Source organism: Jatropha curcas, unplaced genomic scaffold (genome assembly GCF_041381405.1).
Source record: "Jatropha curcas cultivar XTBG-Jc1 unplaced genomic scaffold, XTBG_Jcur_1.0 HiC_scaffold_133_pilon, whole genome shotgun sequence".
Taxonomy (NCBI): Eukaryota; Viridiplantae; Streptophyta; class Magnoliopsida; order Malpighiales; family Euphorbiaceae; genus Jatropha; species Jatropha curcas.
This window is the reverse complement of record NW_028322375.1, coordinates 1-20755: the sequence shown is the minus strand read 5'-3', so window position 1 is coordinate 20755 and position 20755 is coordinate 1. Positions and strand designations below refer to the sequence as shown.

At 31.5% G+C, this 20755-nt stretch overlaps 2 protein-coding genes and 2 pseudogenes across 2 annotated transcripts; 1 reads left to right on the top strand and 3 right to left on the bottom strand.

Annotated features, from left to right (window-relative positions):
- Nucleotides 1-565: 565 nt before the first annotated feature.
- Nucleotides 566-3632, bottom strand: LOC149492060 (uncharacterized). Its single transcript, XM_089716902.1, has 7 exons — nucleotides 3455-3632; nucleotides 2666-2800; nucleotides 2495-2569; nucleotides 2277-2420; nucleotides 2061-2201; nucleotides 1356-1505; nucleotides 566-1266 (listed from the first exon to the last, which is right to left on the bottom strand). Exons 2-7 carry the CDS (start codon nucleotides 2670-2672, stop codon nucleotides 1190-1192), a joined length of 594 nt encoding a protein of 197 aa, XP_089573028.1. The 5' UTR covers nucleotides 2673-2800; nucleotides 3455-3632; the 3' UTR covers nucleotides 566-1189.
- Nucleotides 3633-10196: 6564 nt separating this feature from the next.
- LOC149492059 (protein LATERAL BRANCHING OXIDOREDUCTASE 1-like) lies at nucleotides 10197-12076 on the top strand. Its single transcript, XM_089716901.1, has 4 exons — nucleotides 10197-10627; nucleotides 10811-11058; nucleotides 11148-11475; nucleotides 11749-12076. The coding sequence occupies exons 1-4, from the start codon at nucleotides 10394-10396 to the stop codon at nucleotides 11983-11985; spliced, it is 1047 nt and encodes a 348-aa protein (XP_089573027.1). The 5' UTR covers nucleotides 10197-10393; the 3' UTR covers nucleotides 11986-12076.
- Nucleotides 12077-12217: 141 nt separating this feature from the next.
- LOC149492058 (arogenate dehydrogenase 2, chloroplastic pseudogene) lies at nucleotides 12218-17819 on the bottom strand (annotated as a pseudogene).
- LOC149492057 (protein LATERAL BRANCHING OXIDOREDUCTASE 1-like) lies at nucleotides 12218-20724 on the bottom strand (annotated as a pseudogene).
- Nucleotides 20725-20755: the final 31 nt, after the last annotated feature.

Below are 20755 nucleotides of genomic sequence, written 5' to 3'. Positions count from 1 at the left end.
CCTGGCAGATCCTTTTACAAAAAGCTTACCAGCAAAGACTTTTGACAGTCATGTAGAAGGAATGGGAGTTAAAGTTATAGATGCATGGTTATAAGTCTAAGTGGGAGATTGATAGAGATATACTATTAACCATGCATAATTAATAGTATAGCTATGAATGATTTTCTATTGACAATTATTTCTTTGTATTTAATTGGAAATTTGCATTAAATAAATGTTATTAGCATATGAATAATAATTGTGATTAGTACATTTTGTATGTATTTAATTGGACCAAGTAGAGAATGGATGTTTAGTACTGACTGTTAAACATATTCTCTAGGACATTAGAAATAATGTTTATTGTTCTTAATCTTGATTTATTTTAATATGAGCAAACATTGATTGTCTTGTGCTTTGATTCATTAAAGGGTGAGTTTCATTATTGGAATAATATTCTCGGTGAATTGGGCAAAGATTTTTTGTGTTTGTGAAATATTAATTAATGATAGAATCCATGTCTCGGTTTAGAGTTTGATGATGCACTTTAAGTAAGCTTATAAGGTTTCATAGTGTAAACCCTGCAGGTGGATATTGAATCCGACACATGAAATAAGTTGAGCGACAATCTTAAAGTTATATTGTGATTTAAATAAATTGTCAGTAAGTTATTTAAATGACAGCATCTGTAATCTTAACATGGGGAACATTATTTTATTATGTTGTGGAATAGTAAAATAAATAAGGAGTTCAGTCATGAGTTTTTAGTGGAATAATTCATGATTAATTATAATAAGAATATGTTGGTCTACATAGGTTCTTATTATAATTAGTAGCCTGATTTATTTTATTCCTGCGGTCCCTGTAGTGCCCTAATTATTTGGAAAGTTAAGGGTGTATTAAATAATAGATAAATTATTTAGTTTTAAAATAATTGATTTTATTTTAATTAAATAATTTTTTATTTAATTTATTTTATATTAAAAAATATCTTCCTATCGAAGAGAGGTTTTTTTAATATAAGATTTGAAAACCCTAAGAATATAGAGACACACGTTATTCTATTCTCTGCCACTCAGAGAGTTCCAAAAGAGAGATAGTTAGGGATTACTGCAGAAGATCGTGGGTGACTCCAAGATCTCTGAAAAGAAGACCGGTGAGCGATTCTGCGCTTCAAGAGGTCAGTTTATTGATTTGTTCGATAATGGTTTTAGTTTGCCTCATATGGTTTCGATAAGGGTTGTTTCCGCTTTATACCCGCTCCCATCAGTTTCAACTCGCATATGCCTGCAATTTATTTATAATTAAAAAATTTAATCGTGTGATGTACAGAAGAATAAGAATACGGAGAGAGAGAGAGGGATGACCAATCTTACCTGAGGCCACTGGTATAGTGCCATTGAGTCCACAGTTCCTTAATGATAAAGCCTTAAGAGAGGTCATTTTTGCAATTACTTGCAGGATGTCGATGCTACTAGAGGAATAATTCATGTGTAAAATTTCTAGGTTCTTGAAATTTGGCAATCCTACAATAATAACAGTAATATGAAATTTTTAAAATTGTAAACAAGATTAAAATAAGACACTGGTAGTGCTGTGGGTAGAATTGTCATATTTGATGCTAATTATTAAGGTTTGAATTACTATTATAGTGAAATACGCTAATTCGCTTTTCAAAAATTAATTTATAGTCCTCCCATTTTAACTCTATACATGTTAAGGTCTCTATCTTCAAAAAGATTTTAATAATCTGGGTATTTTATGAATTTCCAATTATAAAATCTTTTTGATAATTTGTTAAATTTCAATTATAAGGTTGAAAAAAAAATAAAGAAGGGGATATGAAGAATACCAACTAATTATAATTTTTAAACAAAAATTACATCTGAGTTATTAGTTAATTAATCAATACAAAAGGTACACATTATAATGGAAGGACTACGAATATTGTCTGACAAATATAAAATGTAAGAAGCATTGAATTCATTTATTAAAAGAAATGACTAATGTAATATAATATAACACACCAAGTAATTCACACTATTATCAAAACCTAAAGAGGTTAATCAATAATGAATTACCTTGAGCTGGTAGTGTGTTTTCCAGAAAACACAGAGATAAAAATTTAAGAGAAGGCAATGCTCCAAGACTTTGAATGGAGATTTCACGCAAAGATGAATAGTCGAGTCTCAATTCTTCCAAGCTGTTCATATTATGCGACTCTGTTTGAAAACAACAACAAATGTTTTATTTAAGACTCGGAATCAAATACAGTTACAAAATTTTAGGCAATTTACCTTGAGCAAATATTTTTCCTTTGAAATCATTTTCTTTTAAAGAGAGAATCTTTAGATATGGAAATGCTCCCAATGATTGTAGCAGTGAAGAGCTTCTTCCATTTGTGGTGATGTTATCCAGAGTTAGTTTGCTTAACTTACTGTCTGCGAAATGAGAAAAGACTATATATGATCCTTGATTTGATTTAATTAATCAAGTTTAAATTTTACTTTGGTACCTTCCTTAGCTTCAAACTTGATTATTTGATTTCCGCTCAAATCTAGCTCCTCTAAGTTACTCAGACCATCCAATTCTGGACAATTCAAAACGACAACTAATTAGATCGCTGTAAAAGTTCAATCATATTGCTTTATCTGAACAAAATAAATAAAAACCATAACTGACTGACCTTTCATGTGAAATATCCCTTTCAGAGAATTATAACTTAGATCCAAATGTTTCAGAGAAGGAAATCCATTGAGAGATGAGAGTGTGTTGTTAATGCGATTGTAACTCAGATCAAGATATTGCAGATTGGGTAAACCTGAATTGTTTGGATTACCAATTGAAAAGATATAGATAAATTGGGTAAGAGGTTAAAACCCATGAGATGAAAATGTAAGATAGAGGAATACTTGGCTTAGGCCAACTAATGCTAAAAGGTTAGTATTAACCAATTAATAAGTTAGCTTACCAGTCTTATATGCCTTTGATCAATATGATATTTAGTCGATGTGAGATTTTTAACCGTTTGCGCATATATACAAAGTGCTCATCTACTTAAATTAAACAAAAATAATTAACTATATAAAAAATATATTAGGTAGTAATCTCCTCTCCATTTCAAATATAATTTATTAAAATTGTAGAGTTTACATATGATCTGTGCTAAACTCAATTGATTAATTAATAATCTTAAAATTTTTATATATCATTTCCAAAATGAATTTTATATATCAAAATTAAAATCTAAGATTCATAATTTTTTATGTTAAGTGTTCATTTGAGTGAATTATATATATATTAGACCAATCTAAGAGATGGAAATCCCTAGATATGAGAGCAAGGTATTGTTTATGTGAGTACTACTCAATTATATATATCCAATCCTAGAAAAGTAGAAATTGCTTAATACCTGTTGTATTTCTTCAATTAATTTTAATAAAAGAAAAAAAACATAATAAAGATAAATTCATACCATGAGAGAATTCGAAACCTTCAATTTCATTTCCTGATAAATTCAACTCCTCCAAGCTTGTTAAATTACTCAATTCTGCCCCTTTGCAATGATCTTAATTAATATAGGTTTTACTTGAAAGAGATAAAAGAGAAGAGAAATTAAGGAGAAAATTGAACTCACTTTGAATATTAATTGTTCCTTTGATCTATTGTCATTTAAATATAAATATTTTAAAGATAACAAACCACTTAAAGAAGGCAAGATGCTCTCATTGAATTTATTATCGCCTAAATCCAGAAACTCCAAATTGGAAAGGCTTAATAGTCTTTCAAAACCTGAAAAGAAAATTCTATAAATTGAAATTTATCAGATAAATTAAACTAAAACTATGCAAGAGATCTATGGTATACGAACCTTCATTTTCAACACAGCCCAAAATGTTACTTCCATACAAGTAGAGACGTTTCAATCCTTTGAAGGGAAGAAAGAAAGAGGCATTGAGATACCAATCTTCCAATTCCTCATCCCTCCAAGCATAGAGTAAGGTTACTCTGCCGGTAACGGGATCACAGCTCACATCGCTCCATTGACAACAATTGAAATTATTGTTCTGCCAAGTCCCCATAGCCTTGCTGTTAGGATGATTAAAGTAAGCTTTGAGGTTTAACAAAGCAATTCTGTCATCCTCCAAGCAACCATTACACCACCACTTTCCTTCCAATAACAAAACCATCATAATTGATATCCACAGCTTCTTCAAAATCATAGCCATTTTTCAGTGCACAACCACTTCATCATCACTACCATTTTATAGGAAATGAGTGGACCACCATACGTCTTGTTCAAACTACACTTTGACATCAACTCTACAATATATTTTTTTATCTTTTTCCACAAGGCATGCATTATAATAGAACAATTTTAAGCTTACTGTGTCCCAATAAAAATAATATTACTTTACTTTCTTTTTTCACTAATTCCAAATTATAATTTTGTTTCTGTTTTTAAAAAGGGTAATCTTTACAATTTTTTATTACACTCAACAAATATACTATTATTACTCTTAATTAAATCGTAAAATAAATAATCTAAATTTAAAAAAAAAACTTTAAAGCTATATTTAAAAATTAAATAAAAATTATTGCATAACCATATTATAGTTTAAAGAAACACCAACCATATATTGTCCTTTTTCACAATTCCATTTCCTTGATGAAAGAAATATTATCTTGTTCATTTTTTAGATTCTAAGAATATGGTTGCTGGTTACACATTATTTTTTTATATTCATAATTAATTATTTTCTAAATTTCCTTGCCCTGTCTGGAATCCCTTCTACCATTTCTCCAAAAGTGGATATGTAAATTCTTATGATTTTAAGGTGACAATAATAAATTAGTCCTTAAATTATAATCAAATTAACTACAAAGTCTCTGACTATGATTCTATTAACACTTTGATCTATTTTGAAATTACATAACTTAAGGAATGAATTTGGGTTTAAAATTTAATTTTATATTTTAAAAATATAAAAAAATGGCGAAACAAATATTTAAACTCTTAAATGTGTGGAGTTTTTTTATTTGTCAATATTGAGCCTATCAAACGTTGCTTTAATTAATAAACACCTAATTGACTGAGAATAAAGGGAAACTTAATAAAATAAAAGCCTAATTTTTAGTAAAATAAAAGATTAGAAACTTAATTTTAATTAGTAAAAAATAAAATTTCAAGTGCTTAATAATTAGTATTTTTGATTAATTAAGCCATTATATCAACGCATGTTTAATATGCATAATTATCACTCTAACACTCAATCAAATAATAATTCATTAAAAAATAAAAATTAAAGAAATTGATATCGACAGATAAAAATCAAGTTCTTAACTTAAAAACATATTTTTTCGCCGAAAATAATTTTGAATTTACCTCCTATATTAAGAAAAACCAGTCAAATGCTTGAACGATGCGTGAAATGTACAATTTTGTAGAGAGGTAACAATCACACGCATTGTGAGTGAGAATATATATATTTAAAGTAAACAAACGAAGAATGCAATTAATTTATTATGGGTTAATAATTACTTTTTCCAAAATGCCTACCACGTACTTTCCAATATGAAGACTTGGTCATTTCAGATAAGATATTAAACAAATAGGGAAATACCTACCACATATATATTGTCCGTTTTGATTACTAAATTTTCGTTGATGAAAGAATATTGGCGTTGTTGATTAATTGGATACGTGTTGTTTGGTTTTCCAATTCAAAATCAAAAACAGGTTAGAGAAATTTTCCAGGTCTAATAGTTTGACTGTTATACTCCCTTTGTCTCAAAATATAAGTCGTTTAAAGTTTTTGCATAAAGATTAAGAAAGCAATTAACTCTTTTTTTAGATTATAACAAATTCAATGGTAATTTAACCAAATTATCCTTTATCTTAAAATCAATAGTTGCTTGTAAAGTATAATTTATTTTATTTTGTGTAAACAAAAGCAACATTGTCCATTTTGATTATTACATTTTAATTGGTGAAAGAAATATTGGTGTTGTTGATTAATTTGATACGTGTGTTTGGTTTTCCAATTCCAAAAAAGTCTTTTAAGTCTTTGTATGCTCAAAATTGAAATTGAATGGACTGAAATAAGTTTCAATTTTCATTTTTTTTTTTTAAATTACAAGCTACCAAAACCGATAAATTATTATTTCCATTCCATAATACTTGTTACATTTAAAAAAAATTTTATTTCAAAATACTTCTCACATCTGTGATTTCAAAGAATAATAAATCTTTTTTTCTATATTTGCCCTTTATATATGACCAATAATTATTATTTTAATTTAATGATTTTTTTAGAGAATTAATATTAAATTAATACATATTTTAAACTTTCTAAATTTATCGAATTTTGTCCATTAAACTTACGGACGTCAGTTGTGGATATCAAGTCTTATCAACTTTTATTTAGATTTACAGCAAATTTAAGTGATTAACGGCAAAAATTGAATAAAAGCTAAATTTTATAACAAAAATAAAAGTTTAAGTATTTAATAGCTAATACTTTAATTAAATCCTTCCATGAGCATGTGTTTAATATGCATAATATCACTTTAACCCTCAAATAAATATATTTAATGTTAAAAAAAATAAAAATTGAAAGAATCAATATCCAAAAATTAATAATCTTTGAACATGACCTCCTCCGTTAAGGAGAATTCACTATCACTACCACTATAAACTACATAATAGCCTTCTACAGTGATTTTGTCTAAAATATATTATTTAGACAATTATACTGAAATAAGTGTAAATATTATCTCTAATAGAAGGAAGAAGTTTAAAATTAATCAGATTAAACTTATAGCTATATCATAAACTCGAATATTGGCTATAAATAGCCACCATACCAAGTGAAGTAAGCGATTATCTATGCATAAATCTTATGCTCTGTCAACTCGATCAAATTCTTTGATCAAGATTGTGATTTTTTATTCTTTGTATAAGTGGTTTATTATTAAAATTCCTATATAAAAAATGTAGAAACATATTGATTTGTATCTCATATCTGTATACAATTCCTTTTAACGAAACTTTTAGTTCGATTTCTTCTAGAAATTTTTGTTTTAAAAAAATTAATTTGATAATGTGCTAAAGACTTTTTGAAAAGAATGGCAACCAAAATAGACGCATTTTAGACAAGATAATAAAGAAATATCTGCCATTGTATTGTCCTTTTTGATCATTGATGAAAGAAATATTGGTCTTATTGACTAATTTAATACATGTTACTTGGTTTTCCGGTTCCATCCCTTTCAAAATAGAAAATGAGTTACCTACGGATTATGACTCAGTTAACAACGCAAGCTGGACATATAAAAAGAGCTTTTAGGTTCGGTCACTATTAAATGCATCTGTAAAGAGAGTCAAAAATCCTTAACTGTGATTAAAATCCAAGCTGGATTATACAGTTCCAATAATAGTCTCCGTGGTTTACAAAAAAATAAAAAATAAAAAATGAGTTAAATTTTAAAATATATACACATATAATAGGTCCCATAAAATTAATGTGATGCAAGTGAAGTTACCATTTTATTTGGTTGTTCTATTAATATTCGTTACAGTCATAATCAAAGTACGATTTTTTATACCAAGGAAGTCTTTCTAGTCTTCCTTCCACCATAATTGTGGAAAAATGTCGTCACGAGAAATTTGTTTTGAGTGTGGCTCACGATAATTAATACCACCTCCGTTCTATAATAGTTATTATATTTGAAAAAAATAGTTTGTTTTAAAATACTTATTCGAGAAGTAATAAGTTCAATTTTTTCCATATTTACCATTTTTATAGAACCAATAATTATTACTTTAATTTAATGATTTCTTAGAGAATTAGTATTAAACTAAGGGTAATGTAGTCGATTTACTCAATAATTTATTATAACTTAGACAAATTTAATGATTTTTTTAAAAAATGTAAAATTTCTAATATGACAAATATTATGGAACGAAGGCAGTATAAAATTACTGCTAGAGGAAATAATATAAATGAACTTTATGGAGTAATATTTCAATATCATAATTTGAAGATGATTGAATGTTTAATTTTTTTAGATTTTTATTTTTTAACACTCAAATTCAGATTTATATTTATTTCAAATCACTACCAATGTAATCTAAATCAAATCTCATATTCTTTTATAATTTTTTTCACTCTCTATATGAAAGTATTATAATTTATAATTTATAATTTTTATTAAAAATTAATTGTTTTCATATATATATATATATATATATATGGTATTACCTATATAAAAAAATATGTTAGTTAGTCATCTCCAGATGTTCTCTTTATTTTAATTATAATTTTTTAAAATCGTCGAGTTTATATGATATGGGTTAAATTCAATTGATTAATAATCTTAAAAATTTCAATGCTATTTGCAAATGAATTTATTTGGCTTCTTTTGACATGAATATTTGAATACTACATTATATTAATATTTTTATAAAAATTTTCACTTGAACCATAAAATGTAACATGTGAAATAATTTTTAAATCATATAAAGTTTTCTCAACTATAATATATTATTTTTCAATTACGTTATTTTTAAATTTTCAATAATATATTATTTTTTAAAAAAAAATTAACTAAACAATTACGTGTAATCTGATTGGTCTTTCATAATTTCATAAATTTTATTCAAAAATTTCATAATTTCATAAATTTTATTCAAAAAAACAGACTAAGGAACAACTAAAGGAAAGTATAAAACTTTGACCTTGTTGGGCAACTGCTTTTGAGAATAGTGTTCAGCATTTTGATTCTAATAAGGTTAAGATTCTGTTTAACAAAAATAGTTGTTTTGATAGTTATTAGATGTTTTAGTAGCGTTTAGTTGTTAGCTGTTTTAGTAGCTTTTCATGAAATGCTAAAAACTAACCGTTACATAAGTTAACTTTTCACCAAAACGTTACCCTAATTTCAAAAAACTAGTCCAAATATTATGTTATCGAATAACTTTTTAATTAGCGTTTAGTCAAAGCTATTTAAGAAGTTGTTGCCAAATACGGCCTAAAACATTACCTTTATTAATTATATTATAATAAGGTTTAGAGATTGAGGGAGTATTTCAAGAGATGCTATTCCCCAAATATTTAGTGTTTGACAATAATTAATTGAATTTTTTTAATACTATTTACATTTAACAGCTAATCAAATAATTATTTTAACTGAATACTTATGCTTTAAACCACTATGGTCCTATTGGGTGACCGTTTTTAGTATTTCAAAACATTATCTATATTATGTATAAAGTTTGATAGCATAAAGTGTAGGTTAGTGTTTAGAGTTTGAGAGACAGATTATGAAATGTTATTCCATTTAATATTTGATGAAACGCTAGTAAAACATCTCATAACTACTAAGATGGTATTAGATATCAAAGACCGCGTTCAGAAACAGTTTCTCATGTAGTCTTTGACATTTTGGTTAAAATTAAAATACTATTTCCATTATTTATAGTATTTAGTGACATAATATTTCTATTAGTACTTAAAGTTCGAAAGAGAAAATTACAAAACAATTGAAAACTACTAGGATATATAATAGCTACCAAGATAATTGAAAAGTCCAACAACCTTAGGCAGTTCTCCGACATGGCGGTTGGCGTTATGGGTTAGGGGAAGCATTTAAACTGAATTTAGGATAATTATACTAATTTGTATTTATGCGTCCTCATTAGATCAACGCCACTAATGCAACTTCTTAGCTAAGCATGACCATAATTCTAGTACTATCGTTTCAGTTTTAAAATCTCTGATTTCAATTATAAAAAAAGTAAAATTAAAATTGACTGTTTTTAGGCGGTTTTGAAACTGCCGCTTTCGATTTTATTTCAATTTCAAATCAAAGTTAAATAATATATTTTCAAATTTTTAAAATGTTTTTTTAGATTTACAGGTTGAAAATAATGATAATAAATATTATTATTGAAAAAAATTAAATCAATTTAATAAAAATTCTTCAAAATTACTTTAAAAATTATAGCAAGACAAAAAAAAAAAATATATTGTGAGTTTTTTTAAGAACATATTTTTTATGATTTAAAATCGGAATATCCAATTTCAAACCAAAACGATTGATTTTGATTTAAAAAAATGAAAATTCGAAAATGAACCTTAAATGTATTATTTCAGTTATAATTTCGACCAAAACTAATGACTATAATTTAATATTAATTCTGATTTGAAATCGAACCATCCCTTTGTTAGCCACAAATTTGTTCCTCTCTCGAAGGGTGTGCTCTCCTACTTGGCCTATGGATCCCACGGCCGATGGCAACTTTGAATTGAATAATAAATATTAAAATATAGAAAATCTGGATCAGCTAACTGGAATTCAATCTTTCTAAAAAGTAAAAACCCATCAGACTGCTAAGTGGTAACAGGTCGCCATGGCAGCCGAGATTGAATCAATAATGTCAAAATCCGTCCAAGAATTGGCCATCGACGGCGAAGAATCGCTGGAAAAGTACATCCAAAAAGGAACTGACAGTGGAAAGTTGAATACTTCTGTTTCGTTGATAGAGGTTCCTATTGTTGATATTGGTCTTCTCAAATCTCCATTAACCAGAACAGAGGAGCTTCACAAACTCAGATCAGCTCTTAGCTCTTGGGGTTGCTTTCAGGTCCTTTATTATTCTTAAATATCATTTATCTTAATTTGAGTATAATCACTGCATATAGATTAAATTCTTAAGTGTAGATTGTGATTTTATCAGTACATTTATATTTTTTGTTAGTAAACTATATAAGTAGAATCACTGCATATAGATTGTATTTCATAAATATAATTACCTGTATGTGTGCAGGTAATAAATCATGGAATGACAAGTTCATTCTTGGAAGAAATGCGTCAAGTTGCCAAGCAGTTTTTCTCACTACCAATGGAAGAGAAGCAGAAATACTCCCGAAAAACTGGCAGCATGGAAGGGTATGGAAATGATATGGTTCTTTTAGAACATCAAATACTTGATTGGACAGATCGTTTATATCTTACACTAAACCCAGAAGACCAGCGACAGCTCAGATTTTGGCCTGAAAATCCTCAAACTTTTAGGTAATTATCTTTTCAAACTTTTAAAGCATGTGCAGGGAAGCTTTCAAACTTTAATTAATTATTAACTCTGCAAAAATTGAGATGTGCAGGGAAATACTTGATGAATTTGCCAAGAAATCACAGCAGATAAATGAAATTCTGCTTAAAGAAATGGCAGGGTCATTAGGGTTGGATGAGAATTGCTTTTTGGATCAATACGGAGAACGACCACGCGTTACTGCAAGATTTAATTACTATCCTCCATGTCCACTGCCTGATAAAATTCTTGGGCTAAAACCACATGCTGATGGATCAGCACTCACCATTCTCTTGCAAGACAAAGAAGTGGAAGGTCTTCAGTTCTTGAAAGACAATCAATGGTTCAGAGTTCCCATCATTCCAGAAGCTCTTCTTGTTAATGTTGGCGATCAAGCTGAGGTAAATACTAAAATTTATTTGATATTTTTGTTTGACTTACTGCTGAAAAATATGCTATGAATCTATTTGATAATGTTGCTTGATTTGCCATTGACAAAAACATTCTGTTAGAAATATTAATCAGAAGTCATTAAGATTTGTTCTCGAATCGATTTTATACATATGTATGTATGTATCTTGGATTTTAGAATTTTCAATATCAAGTTAAGCAGATTTTGATTTCTTTCAAGTCTTGAATATTCGAATAATAGTAATATTGGAATATTTGTGTAGATAATGAGCAATGGAATATTCAAGAGCCCTGTACACAGGGTGGTGACCAACACAGAAAGAGAGAGGATGAGTGTAACTGTATTCTGCACCCCAGATTCAGAAAAAGAGATTAAACCAGCCGATGGGCTAATCGATGAAACAAGACCAAGATTATACAAGATAGTGAAGGATTATGTTAGTTTTTACTTTGAATACTACCAGCAAGGGAAGAGAACAATTGAAGCAGCAATAATCTAATTTTCTTTATATACGTACTTTTGGTTTCTTGTACTCTCAATTTCTTCTGGTTTCTATGAGTTAAAGACAACAGAAACTGATTTCTCTAGTATTTGTCAGAACACTAACAAGAACCGAAACAAAACAGAACATGATTACAGATCCTTGAGTAAAGAATTGTGTTAGAAATAAGAAAATGAACAAGAACCTGTACTCCAGAGAAAATGGAGCTTCTCTCTTTAACAAAATGGAGTTCCAGAAAAGCTAATCAAATAAATGATAAATGGAGTTCAGAAAAGCTAACAAAATAAATGATATAAGGACCACCTACAAGAAGAAATATGATGACCCTCGAACAACTCTGAAAACTGAACAAGAAGAAATGATCAAAACTGGTGAGTGAAATTAACATTATGTAAATCAATGGCTACAATTGAATGTTCCTCGCTTGACCCTGAATTAGAAATAATTGCTTCAACATCCTCAAGTCTTTCAAGAGCATTAATCCAGGTCCATGTCGTTTCATCAGCAATAGGTGCCTTAAACAAGTTTGAGAATTTTTTACACATGGCTACAGGCACGTGCACAATGTTTTGAGCACTGCCAATGTTTTCTTTTCTTCCCTGCTGATTCACTTTGTTTCCAAAATACGACAACAAATTCCAAGGTGTATCTTTCAGAACATCTTGTAAACCTCCAATATATCACTTCAATAATAAGTATTTGACAGCACCTATAGATAAATAATACATGAAAAAAAGTATTGTAATTGCACTTGTAACATATTAATCTATTACAAACCACCAAACAGCCTTTACAAAATACAAATGTATCCATATGGAGGCAAGTATACGAGGAAACTGAGTATCATCTGGATGATTAATTAAAAGAGAAAGGGCTAGGAAAATGACTTGGTGGTCATTTTGTTATTTAGTTTCCTAAAACAGCAAAACAAGTTGCCACAACAAGAGAAAACCATAAAAACTGGTTCTCCTCTGTCTTATCACCCATTTGCCACTGTATAAACTTTCAGTTCAGAAAAATAGAAATGGAAAACCTGAAACAGAAATTATACCAAACAGGCCCTCTAAGATTTTGAGGTTTTTAATGTGGTAATGATGAGGAAAAGATCCAGACTAAGTTTAGAAAAAAGAGAGAGGGAGGGAAATCCTACCAAAATGAAAGATTGTGAAACCGTCCTCAGTATAATAAACAGAAAACATCAAGTAAATCTACATCAGCTGCAATTACCATAGACACTCTCTTTCACCAAAATAACTTCTTTATTGGCATATCATTGACAACTGTGAGACTGATTTTCTAGATGGTAGCAAAAGGCATAGGTGGACAATTTACCAATTCTGTGAGGCATAAATCTTAAATTATTTAAATATTAAGAATTTCCAAAGAGGATGCTGGTGCAGCATCATTTTGAGGTAATTCTGACGCCAGCGCTTCGACCATCAATACTTGAGACTTCTCCGCATTCTCAAACAGTCATGCAACCGCCCAAAGAGCTGCTTCTTCAAAGATTCAAAAGCCAAATCCAATCTCTCTAGCTGCTCCATTGCATTTGCATTACACATGAACAATCCATAGTACAATGGCAAAGAACTAGCAGCGGCAGAAATAAACCAAAAAAGAAAAAATTGCAAAAAAGCAAAACTAGTACTGAAGAACCAGCAAGGGAAGAACGCCACAACAATCGAGGCCGCCGGAACAAGAAACGTCGACGGAGCTTGACGGAAATAGCCGCACGCGCCGGCGCGTGAAGAACGGCCAGAATCTTCTGGAGGCGCGTGTGCACACGCGCGTGATCGGACTGCGATGCGGTTTGGACGGAGGGCCGATCGACGGTCGCACTTCCTTCTGAGCCGGGCGGTGACGATCAACTCCTACTCCAGGCGGTACTGGGTGTATGTCAGTCCACTCGGAAACCGAAACTGTTGCTGAAAAAAAATTCACGACGACGGCTCTGATACCATGTTGAAAGAATATTTCGTATTTCTTTTATTGTGTGTTATATTTTCAATCTCTACACCACTATATATATACACAAGATTGTTCCAATATAGGAAGAAATCTAAATAGGAATAAACCTAAATTAGGAAAGATAATAAACCTAAACTAGGAAAGACAATATTGACTTTAATTACAAAGATTTCAACAAGATCATACGGAAGAAATGCTTGAACCGAATCACACGGACGAAGTGGAGCATGAGCCAGATCATACAGAAGAAGTGCTTGAACCGAATCATGCGGACGAAGGGCATGAAGACACACCAAATCAATCGTCCTCCCAAGAGAGTCATATCAAGAAAAGAGCTACCAAATCGCAGTACCAGAGGTATTCCAAAGGCTACCTATGAACCTGAACTTTCTAATAAAGCCAAGTACCCTATGATTAATTTTACCTCTAATTTGTCTGCATCAAACATTGCATTTATGAATCAATTGTCTAGTGTATCAATTCCTAATAGTGTACAGGAGGCTCTAGCTGATCCAAGATGGAAGGAAGCGATGAATGAAGAAATGAAGTCCTTACAAAAGAATAAAACATGGGATGTGGTTGAATGTCCAGCCGGAAAGAAACCTGTAGGCTGTCGTTGGGTATATACAATAAAGTATAATGCATGGTTCTATTGAAAGGCTCAAGGCGAGATTAGTTGCAAAGGGATATACTCAATCATATGGCATTGATTATACGGAGACATTTGCTCCAGTTGCCAAGATGAATACTGTTCGAGTTTTGCTGTCATTAGCGGAAATCGAGACTGGCCATTAAAACAATTTGACGTGAAGAATGCTTTCTTACAGAGAACTATCTGAGGAGTTTATATGGATTTGCCAGAAGGATGCTTGATTGAAAATTCAAAAGGCACAAAGGTTTGTAAATTAAAAAGGGCACTGTATGGTTTGAAGCAATCACCACGAGCCTGGTTAGAAGGTTCACACAATCGATGACAGCTTTCGGTTATCGACAGAGTAACCAAGAGCACACTTTATTCTTTAAAAGGAACAATGGAAAAATTACAGCGCTCATTATTTATGTCGATGATATGATAGTTACAGGAGATGATCCGGAAGAAAGAAGAAGGTTGCAAGAACATTTATCAAGAGATTTCGAAATGAAGGATCTTGGTTTTTAAAATACTTCCTAGGAATTGAGGTTTCAAGATCAAGAGCAGGAATCTTCTTGAACCAACGAAAATATGCATTGGATTTGTTGAAGGAACAGGAATGACGGATGTAAACCAGCAAATACTCCAATAGAAGGAGGATTGAAGTTGTGTGTGGAAGAAGATCAAACTCCAACTGACAAAGGACAATTTCAGAGATTGGTAGGGAAATTGATGTATCTCTCACATACAAGGCCAGATTTGGCATATGCTTTGAGTACGATCATCAATTTATGCATAATCTGGGTAAACAACATATGGATGCAGTAACACATATCTGAGGTACATAAAAGCTGCACCAGGAAAGGGAATTTTGTTCCGAAAAAACTCAACTGAACAAGAAATTCAAGTTTATACGGATGCTGATTGGGCAGGTGATATTGGTAATGATAGAAAATCACATGGATATTTTACATTCGTAGAAGGGAATCTTGTCACATGGAGAAGTAAGAAACAGTATGTGGTAGCTAGATGTCTGCTGAAGCTGAACTTAGAGGAGTTGTACTTGGACTTTGTGAAGGATTATGGATAAATCTTCTTCTTGGAGATTTAGGATTTGCATCTGCTGTCCAATTAGCTTGTACTGTGATAACAAAGCAGCATGTGATATTGCCCATAATCCCATACAACATGACAGATGAAACACGTGGAGGTGATAGATTTTTTATCAAGGAAAAGCTGATAATAATGCCTTGAAGGTTCATAAGATTCAGTCTGAAAACCAATTAGCAACATTCTTACTAAAGCAGTGACAAGTCAGATTTTCTTAAAATGTCGTGACAAGTTGGGAATGTGGGATATTCATTCACCAACTTGAGGGGAAGTGTTGAGATTTTGTCTATTAAGAGATAGATTTGTTTTTTGTATTTATAGAATGTATATCTTTAGAATATCTGATATACTTGATTTGTGTAATCCTCCTTCTTTTACGTTGTTTATCTCCTATAGTTTAGGAACTGATGTATTATATATTAGAGATATCATTCCTTGTAACAGTGAAGTTGATATAGAATGAAATTGTGAAATTCAACTTCCCCCCCCCCCCCAACCAAAAAAACAAAAAAGAAAAAAAAAAATTTAAAAAGAATGATAACATTTTTATCCAAGGTAGTGCAACATTAAGATTAAATCTCAGCAGAATCATAGACTCAAGATGTAAATTAGTGAGGTAAAAGACACAAACAAATCTTTCCTCAACCCTTTTTTACTAATGTCATTTTACTCCGTTATACTAGTGAGTATTTTCAGATGACATACTCGTTCCCTACCATTTCAAGCCATTTTCCCAATTCAATAATCTTGATCATCCAAGCTAAATCAAATCCTATCTTTTACATTTTTAATCAAAAACTAATTAGCTTGTGAAACAGGCAATAATAATAATTCAACTCTCATTGTTGTTTCTTTTCTTTTACTTGAACTAGATATGGGAACTTCTCTTAAAAGATAAAATAGGAAAATAGAACTTAAACAAAGATTCAACAAATAAAAACAATAAAGTAGGTAAGATATCGCCCACATTACTCATTAAAATATCAATCAAATTGCTTTAATACTTACCTTTCAGCTTTTGCAGCAGAAGTCAATGAGTACCATTTCCACGCCCATTCACATAATTCAGTTGCACAATGTGCCCTCTCTCTCCATTCCCAAACAACTGTTTCCTAACAGCCTCATGCAACCTTTCAAAAAGCTGTTTTCTCAAAGACTCAAAAGCCAAATCCAATCTCTCCAACATCTCAAGAGCATTCTTATTATACATAAACAACCCGTAGTAAAGATCAAAACTATCCCCTGCTGTATTCTCAACCAAATCCGACAAACTCTCGTACCCTTTTGTATTGATTGGCGTAGACTCCAATTTCAACATCTTCAACACTCTCCCAACAGTATGTGTAATAAACTGTGATCCTGCTGCATACTTATCTTGGTCTTGACAACTCATTTCCAACATTTTACATCACTCTCTAGCAAAAATATCAAGAAACCTTTTACACCTATCAATTCTTGATTTCTCTTTGCCAATTCTAACATTCTCATACACAAATTGGAGACCATCCCATCCAAGATTGGCACTTTGAGGACCAAACATGGGATGAGCACAAATAATATCAAAATCACTATGTAAAACATCAAGAAATAGATTTTTAGCAAATTATTTAACCGATAAAACATCAACAAAAAATGTATTTCGTTTAAATCTATGTAGAGGTAAAGACTTGAGGACTTCTTCTGTAGAAATTATGGATGTACATAATAAGATAACATCAGGGCGTTGCTTAAAAAAGTCAAGTGGGTCAAGGAAGAATGAAATGCCAAGAGAATGAGCTTCAAGGGAGTGGTCTGTTCTTGAGTGAGCAAGGACTGTGTGTCCTTGAGAGACGAGAGTCTTGGCAAGGAATTGACCGTAGTTGCCAAATCCAATTATGGCTATTTTGAGGAGGTGGGAATTGGAGTATAGCATTTGGGTCGGGTATAATGAGTTCAGTTTGGGTGTTGCCGTAGCTGTAGCAGTGGCGGTGGGAGAGATGGATCGGATGCGGAGAGAAAGAAATGAATGGGTGGACGTGAGAAGAAGAGATTGCGCTCGTGACGGCTTGAGAGGATAGAATGCAGATAGAGAAGGGAAAGAGGATTTTGGAGGTAGACGATGGAGAAAGGAACGAGAGAGCATAATTGTCTCAAGAGAGAGAGGGAGGGACGAAATACAAAACGACAACTTTGGTCTTGAAACGACAACGAAAAGGTCAGAACTTGGGAAAAAAATCTGAAGAATTTTTCCTTGAAACTTTCTACAATGTGACGGAAGCACAGTTGCCGATCACCTGGTTGGTAACGAATGTTTAGTTTGATTATGATTAGTTGATGAGGAGTTGGACATTTAACTAGAAATTAGTGTACTGATTGCATGTGAATGAAATCAATTATGAATGCGGAAAATGGAAATGGTTTATTAATTAATCATTTTCCACATGTTGATATTTCTGGAACAGGTGTCCAGTCGCACTCTCAGCCACCCAACAGTGAGCCAGAAACGAGAAATGTTTATTCTCATATTCGCATGTTGTCCTTTACTGATCACATGTTGTACTTTCTGCTTCTTCTAATTATCAACTTCTTCAAAGCACATTGTCGTATTCTGAATGGCACACTTCTAAATTGCTAATTATCAACAGGGAGCCGAGCCTATTGATATGGCACACTCAACCCAGTTTTAGCCTTAGCCAAGTTGAAAAGAATTGTATAACAAAATTGTATAGCCTTAGGCAAGCAAAGGAACAAGTGCTGTCCCCACAGACCAAGACAATACCCCAATCTGAAGAACTTTACTGCAAAATGAAAAAATGATGATAAGAAAAAATGGGTAAGGTATCATTCATATGACTAAATCAAGAACAAAGGTAAAAAAACGGGTAACATGTCTAGAAGGCTAGCTTTCATTAAACTTAAAGATAGAATTTTAGGATTTTGTCTCTCTCCTGATATCAAAATTAGATTAGTTAAATATGGTCTATTGAGTTACAATTTGTTTTAAAGGCTAACCTATTTCTTGACTTTATTTTCGAAGATAAGGCAAAATGAAACAAGGAAAAAAACTTGTGGGTCAATCACAGGTTCTACTTGATGATACCCGTTGGAGAAAATGCATTCGCAGAGCGAAACTGAAAGCTAAAATTATAGTTGATAGATAGCTTCATGCAAAGTGTTGCTTCTTATTTTTTGAACTGCATCCTGCTTTGTTTATTCTTTCAGTTAGTGGCCCACACTATACAAGTGTTAAGGCATATTGCATTGAGAAAAATATTACTAATCAATGTAGCTCAGATACAGTAGAAGAGCCCTCGTGCAGCTAGAAAGATATATGGACAGCACAAATAGAAAGAATCGAGTTTCCAGGGAATTGAGCATCTGGCACATATACGAGCTGTGCATAAATGAATATCCAATCATCGTGTAACAGCATCTTTTCTTTTGGGGGAGAAGATATAATCTTACAAATAAATGTTGCCAATAAATTTCTGTAATAAATTTTAATACGTAAAAAGTGAAACACTGTACAAATATTAAAAGTCATCGTATACTAACCTGCCACCAAATATCTTAGATAGCCAACCACTTGGTAATTGACTCAGCGCGTACCCCTAAAAGAAGGATGACTGCACTAGCCCAGCGACTGATGCATTCCACCCAAACTTATGAGACATAGGAATAATTGCAATACTCAAGTTTACCTGCCCAATTTAGTAAATGAATTAAAAATGTATAATTTAGTCCCAAAAATTAAAGAACCGATTCGCTACCTAATGAACACTACTTCACTTCTTAACTCTTTGTCCAGATACACAAACGTAATTGATAAGCTTTTCCCTTTCAACTTGACTTGAATAACCATTGAAGGCAGTCAGAAGTTGCCCAGATCATATTAAGGCCACACCCACCACTCCTTAACATAAACATAAATGGACGTTTCTTTAAATTGTCTAACAGAAGATAACAAAGAATTACCTTATCCATATTACAAAAATATCAAATAAATTTTAGTATTTACCTCAGCTTGATCGCCAACGTTGACAAGAAGAGCTTCTGGAATGATGGGAACTCTGAACCATTGATTGTCTTTCAAGAACTGAAGACCTTCCACTTCTTTGTCTTGCAAGAGAATGGTGAGTGCTGATCCATCAGCATGTGGTTTTACCCCAAGAATTTTATCAGGCATTGGACATGGAGGATAGTAATTAAATCTTGCAGTAACGAGTGGTCGTTCTCCGTATTGATCCAAAAAGCAATTCTCATCCAACCCTAATGACCCTGCCATTTCTTTAAGCAGAATTTCATTTATCTGCTGTGATTTCTTGGCAAATTCATCAAGCATTTCCCTGCACATCTCAATTTTTGCAGAGTTAATAATTAATTCAAGTTTGAAAGCTTCCCTGCACATGCTCTAAAAGTTTGAAAAGATAATTACCTAAAAGTTTGAGGATTTTCAGGCCAAAATCTGAGCTGTCGCTGGTCTTCTGGGTTTAGTGTAAGATATAAACGATCTGCCCAATCAAGTATTTTGATAGAACCATATTTTCCATACCCTTCAATGCTGCCAGTTTTTCTAGAGTATTTCTGCTTCTCTTCCATTGGTAGTGAGAAAAACTGCTTGGCAACTTGACGCATTTCTTCCAAGAATGAACTTGTCATTCCGTGGTTTATTACCTGCAAACATACAGGTAATTATATTTTATGAAATACAATCTATATGCAGTGATTCTACTTATAAAATTAACTAACAAAAAAATATAAATCTACTGATAAATCACAATGTACACTTACGAATTTAATCTATATGCAGTGATTATACTTAAATTAAGATAAATGATATTTAAGAATAATAAGGACCTGAAAGCAACCCCAAGAGCTAAGAGCTGATCTGAGTTTGTGAAGCTCTTGTTCTGGTTAATGGAGATTTCAGAAGACCAATATCAACAATGGGAACCTCTATCAACGAAACAGAAGTATTCAACTTCCACTGTCATTTCCTTTTTGGATGTACTTTCCAGCGATTCTTTGCCGTCGATGACCAATTCTTGGACGGATTTGACATTGATTCAATCTCGGCTG

What these genes read in the sequence shown, in the direction of transcription:
- LOC149492059 (XM_089716901.1), top strand. Translation starts at nt 10,394, where the DNA reads ATGGCAGCCGAGATTGAATCAATAATGTCAAAATCCGTCCAAGAATTG. An exon ending in GCTCTTGGGGTTGCTTTCAG is followed by an intron (nt 10,628 to 10,810) that starts GTCCTTTATTAT and finishes GTATGTGTGCAG; the next exon opens with GTAATAAATCATGGAATGAC. An exon ending in GAAAATCCTCAAACTTTTAG is followed by an intron (nt 11,059 to 11,147) that starts GTAATTATCTTT and finishes TGAGATGTGCAG; the next exon opens with GGAAATACTTGATGAATTTG.
- LOC149492060 (XM_089716902.1), bottom strand. An exon ending in CAAGTTTGAAGCTAAGGAAG is followed by an intron (nt 2,421 to 2,494) that starts GTACCAAAGTAA and finishes CTCATTTCGCAG; the next exon opens with ACAGTAAGTTAAGCAAACTA. An exon ending in AGGAAAAATATTTGCTCAAG is followed by an intron (nt 2,202 to 2,276) that starts GTAAATTGCCTA and finishes GTTTTCAAACAG; the next exon opens with AGTCGCATAATATGAACAGC.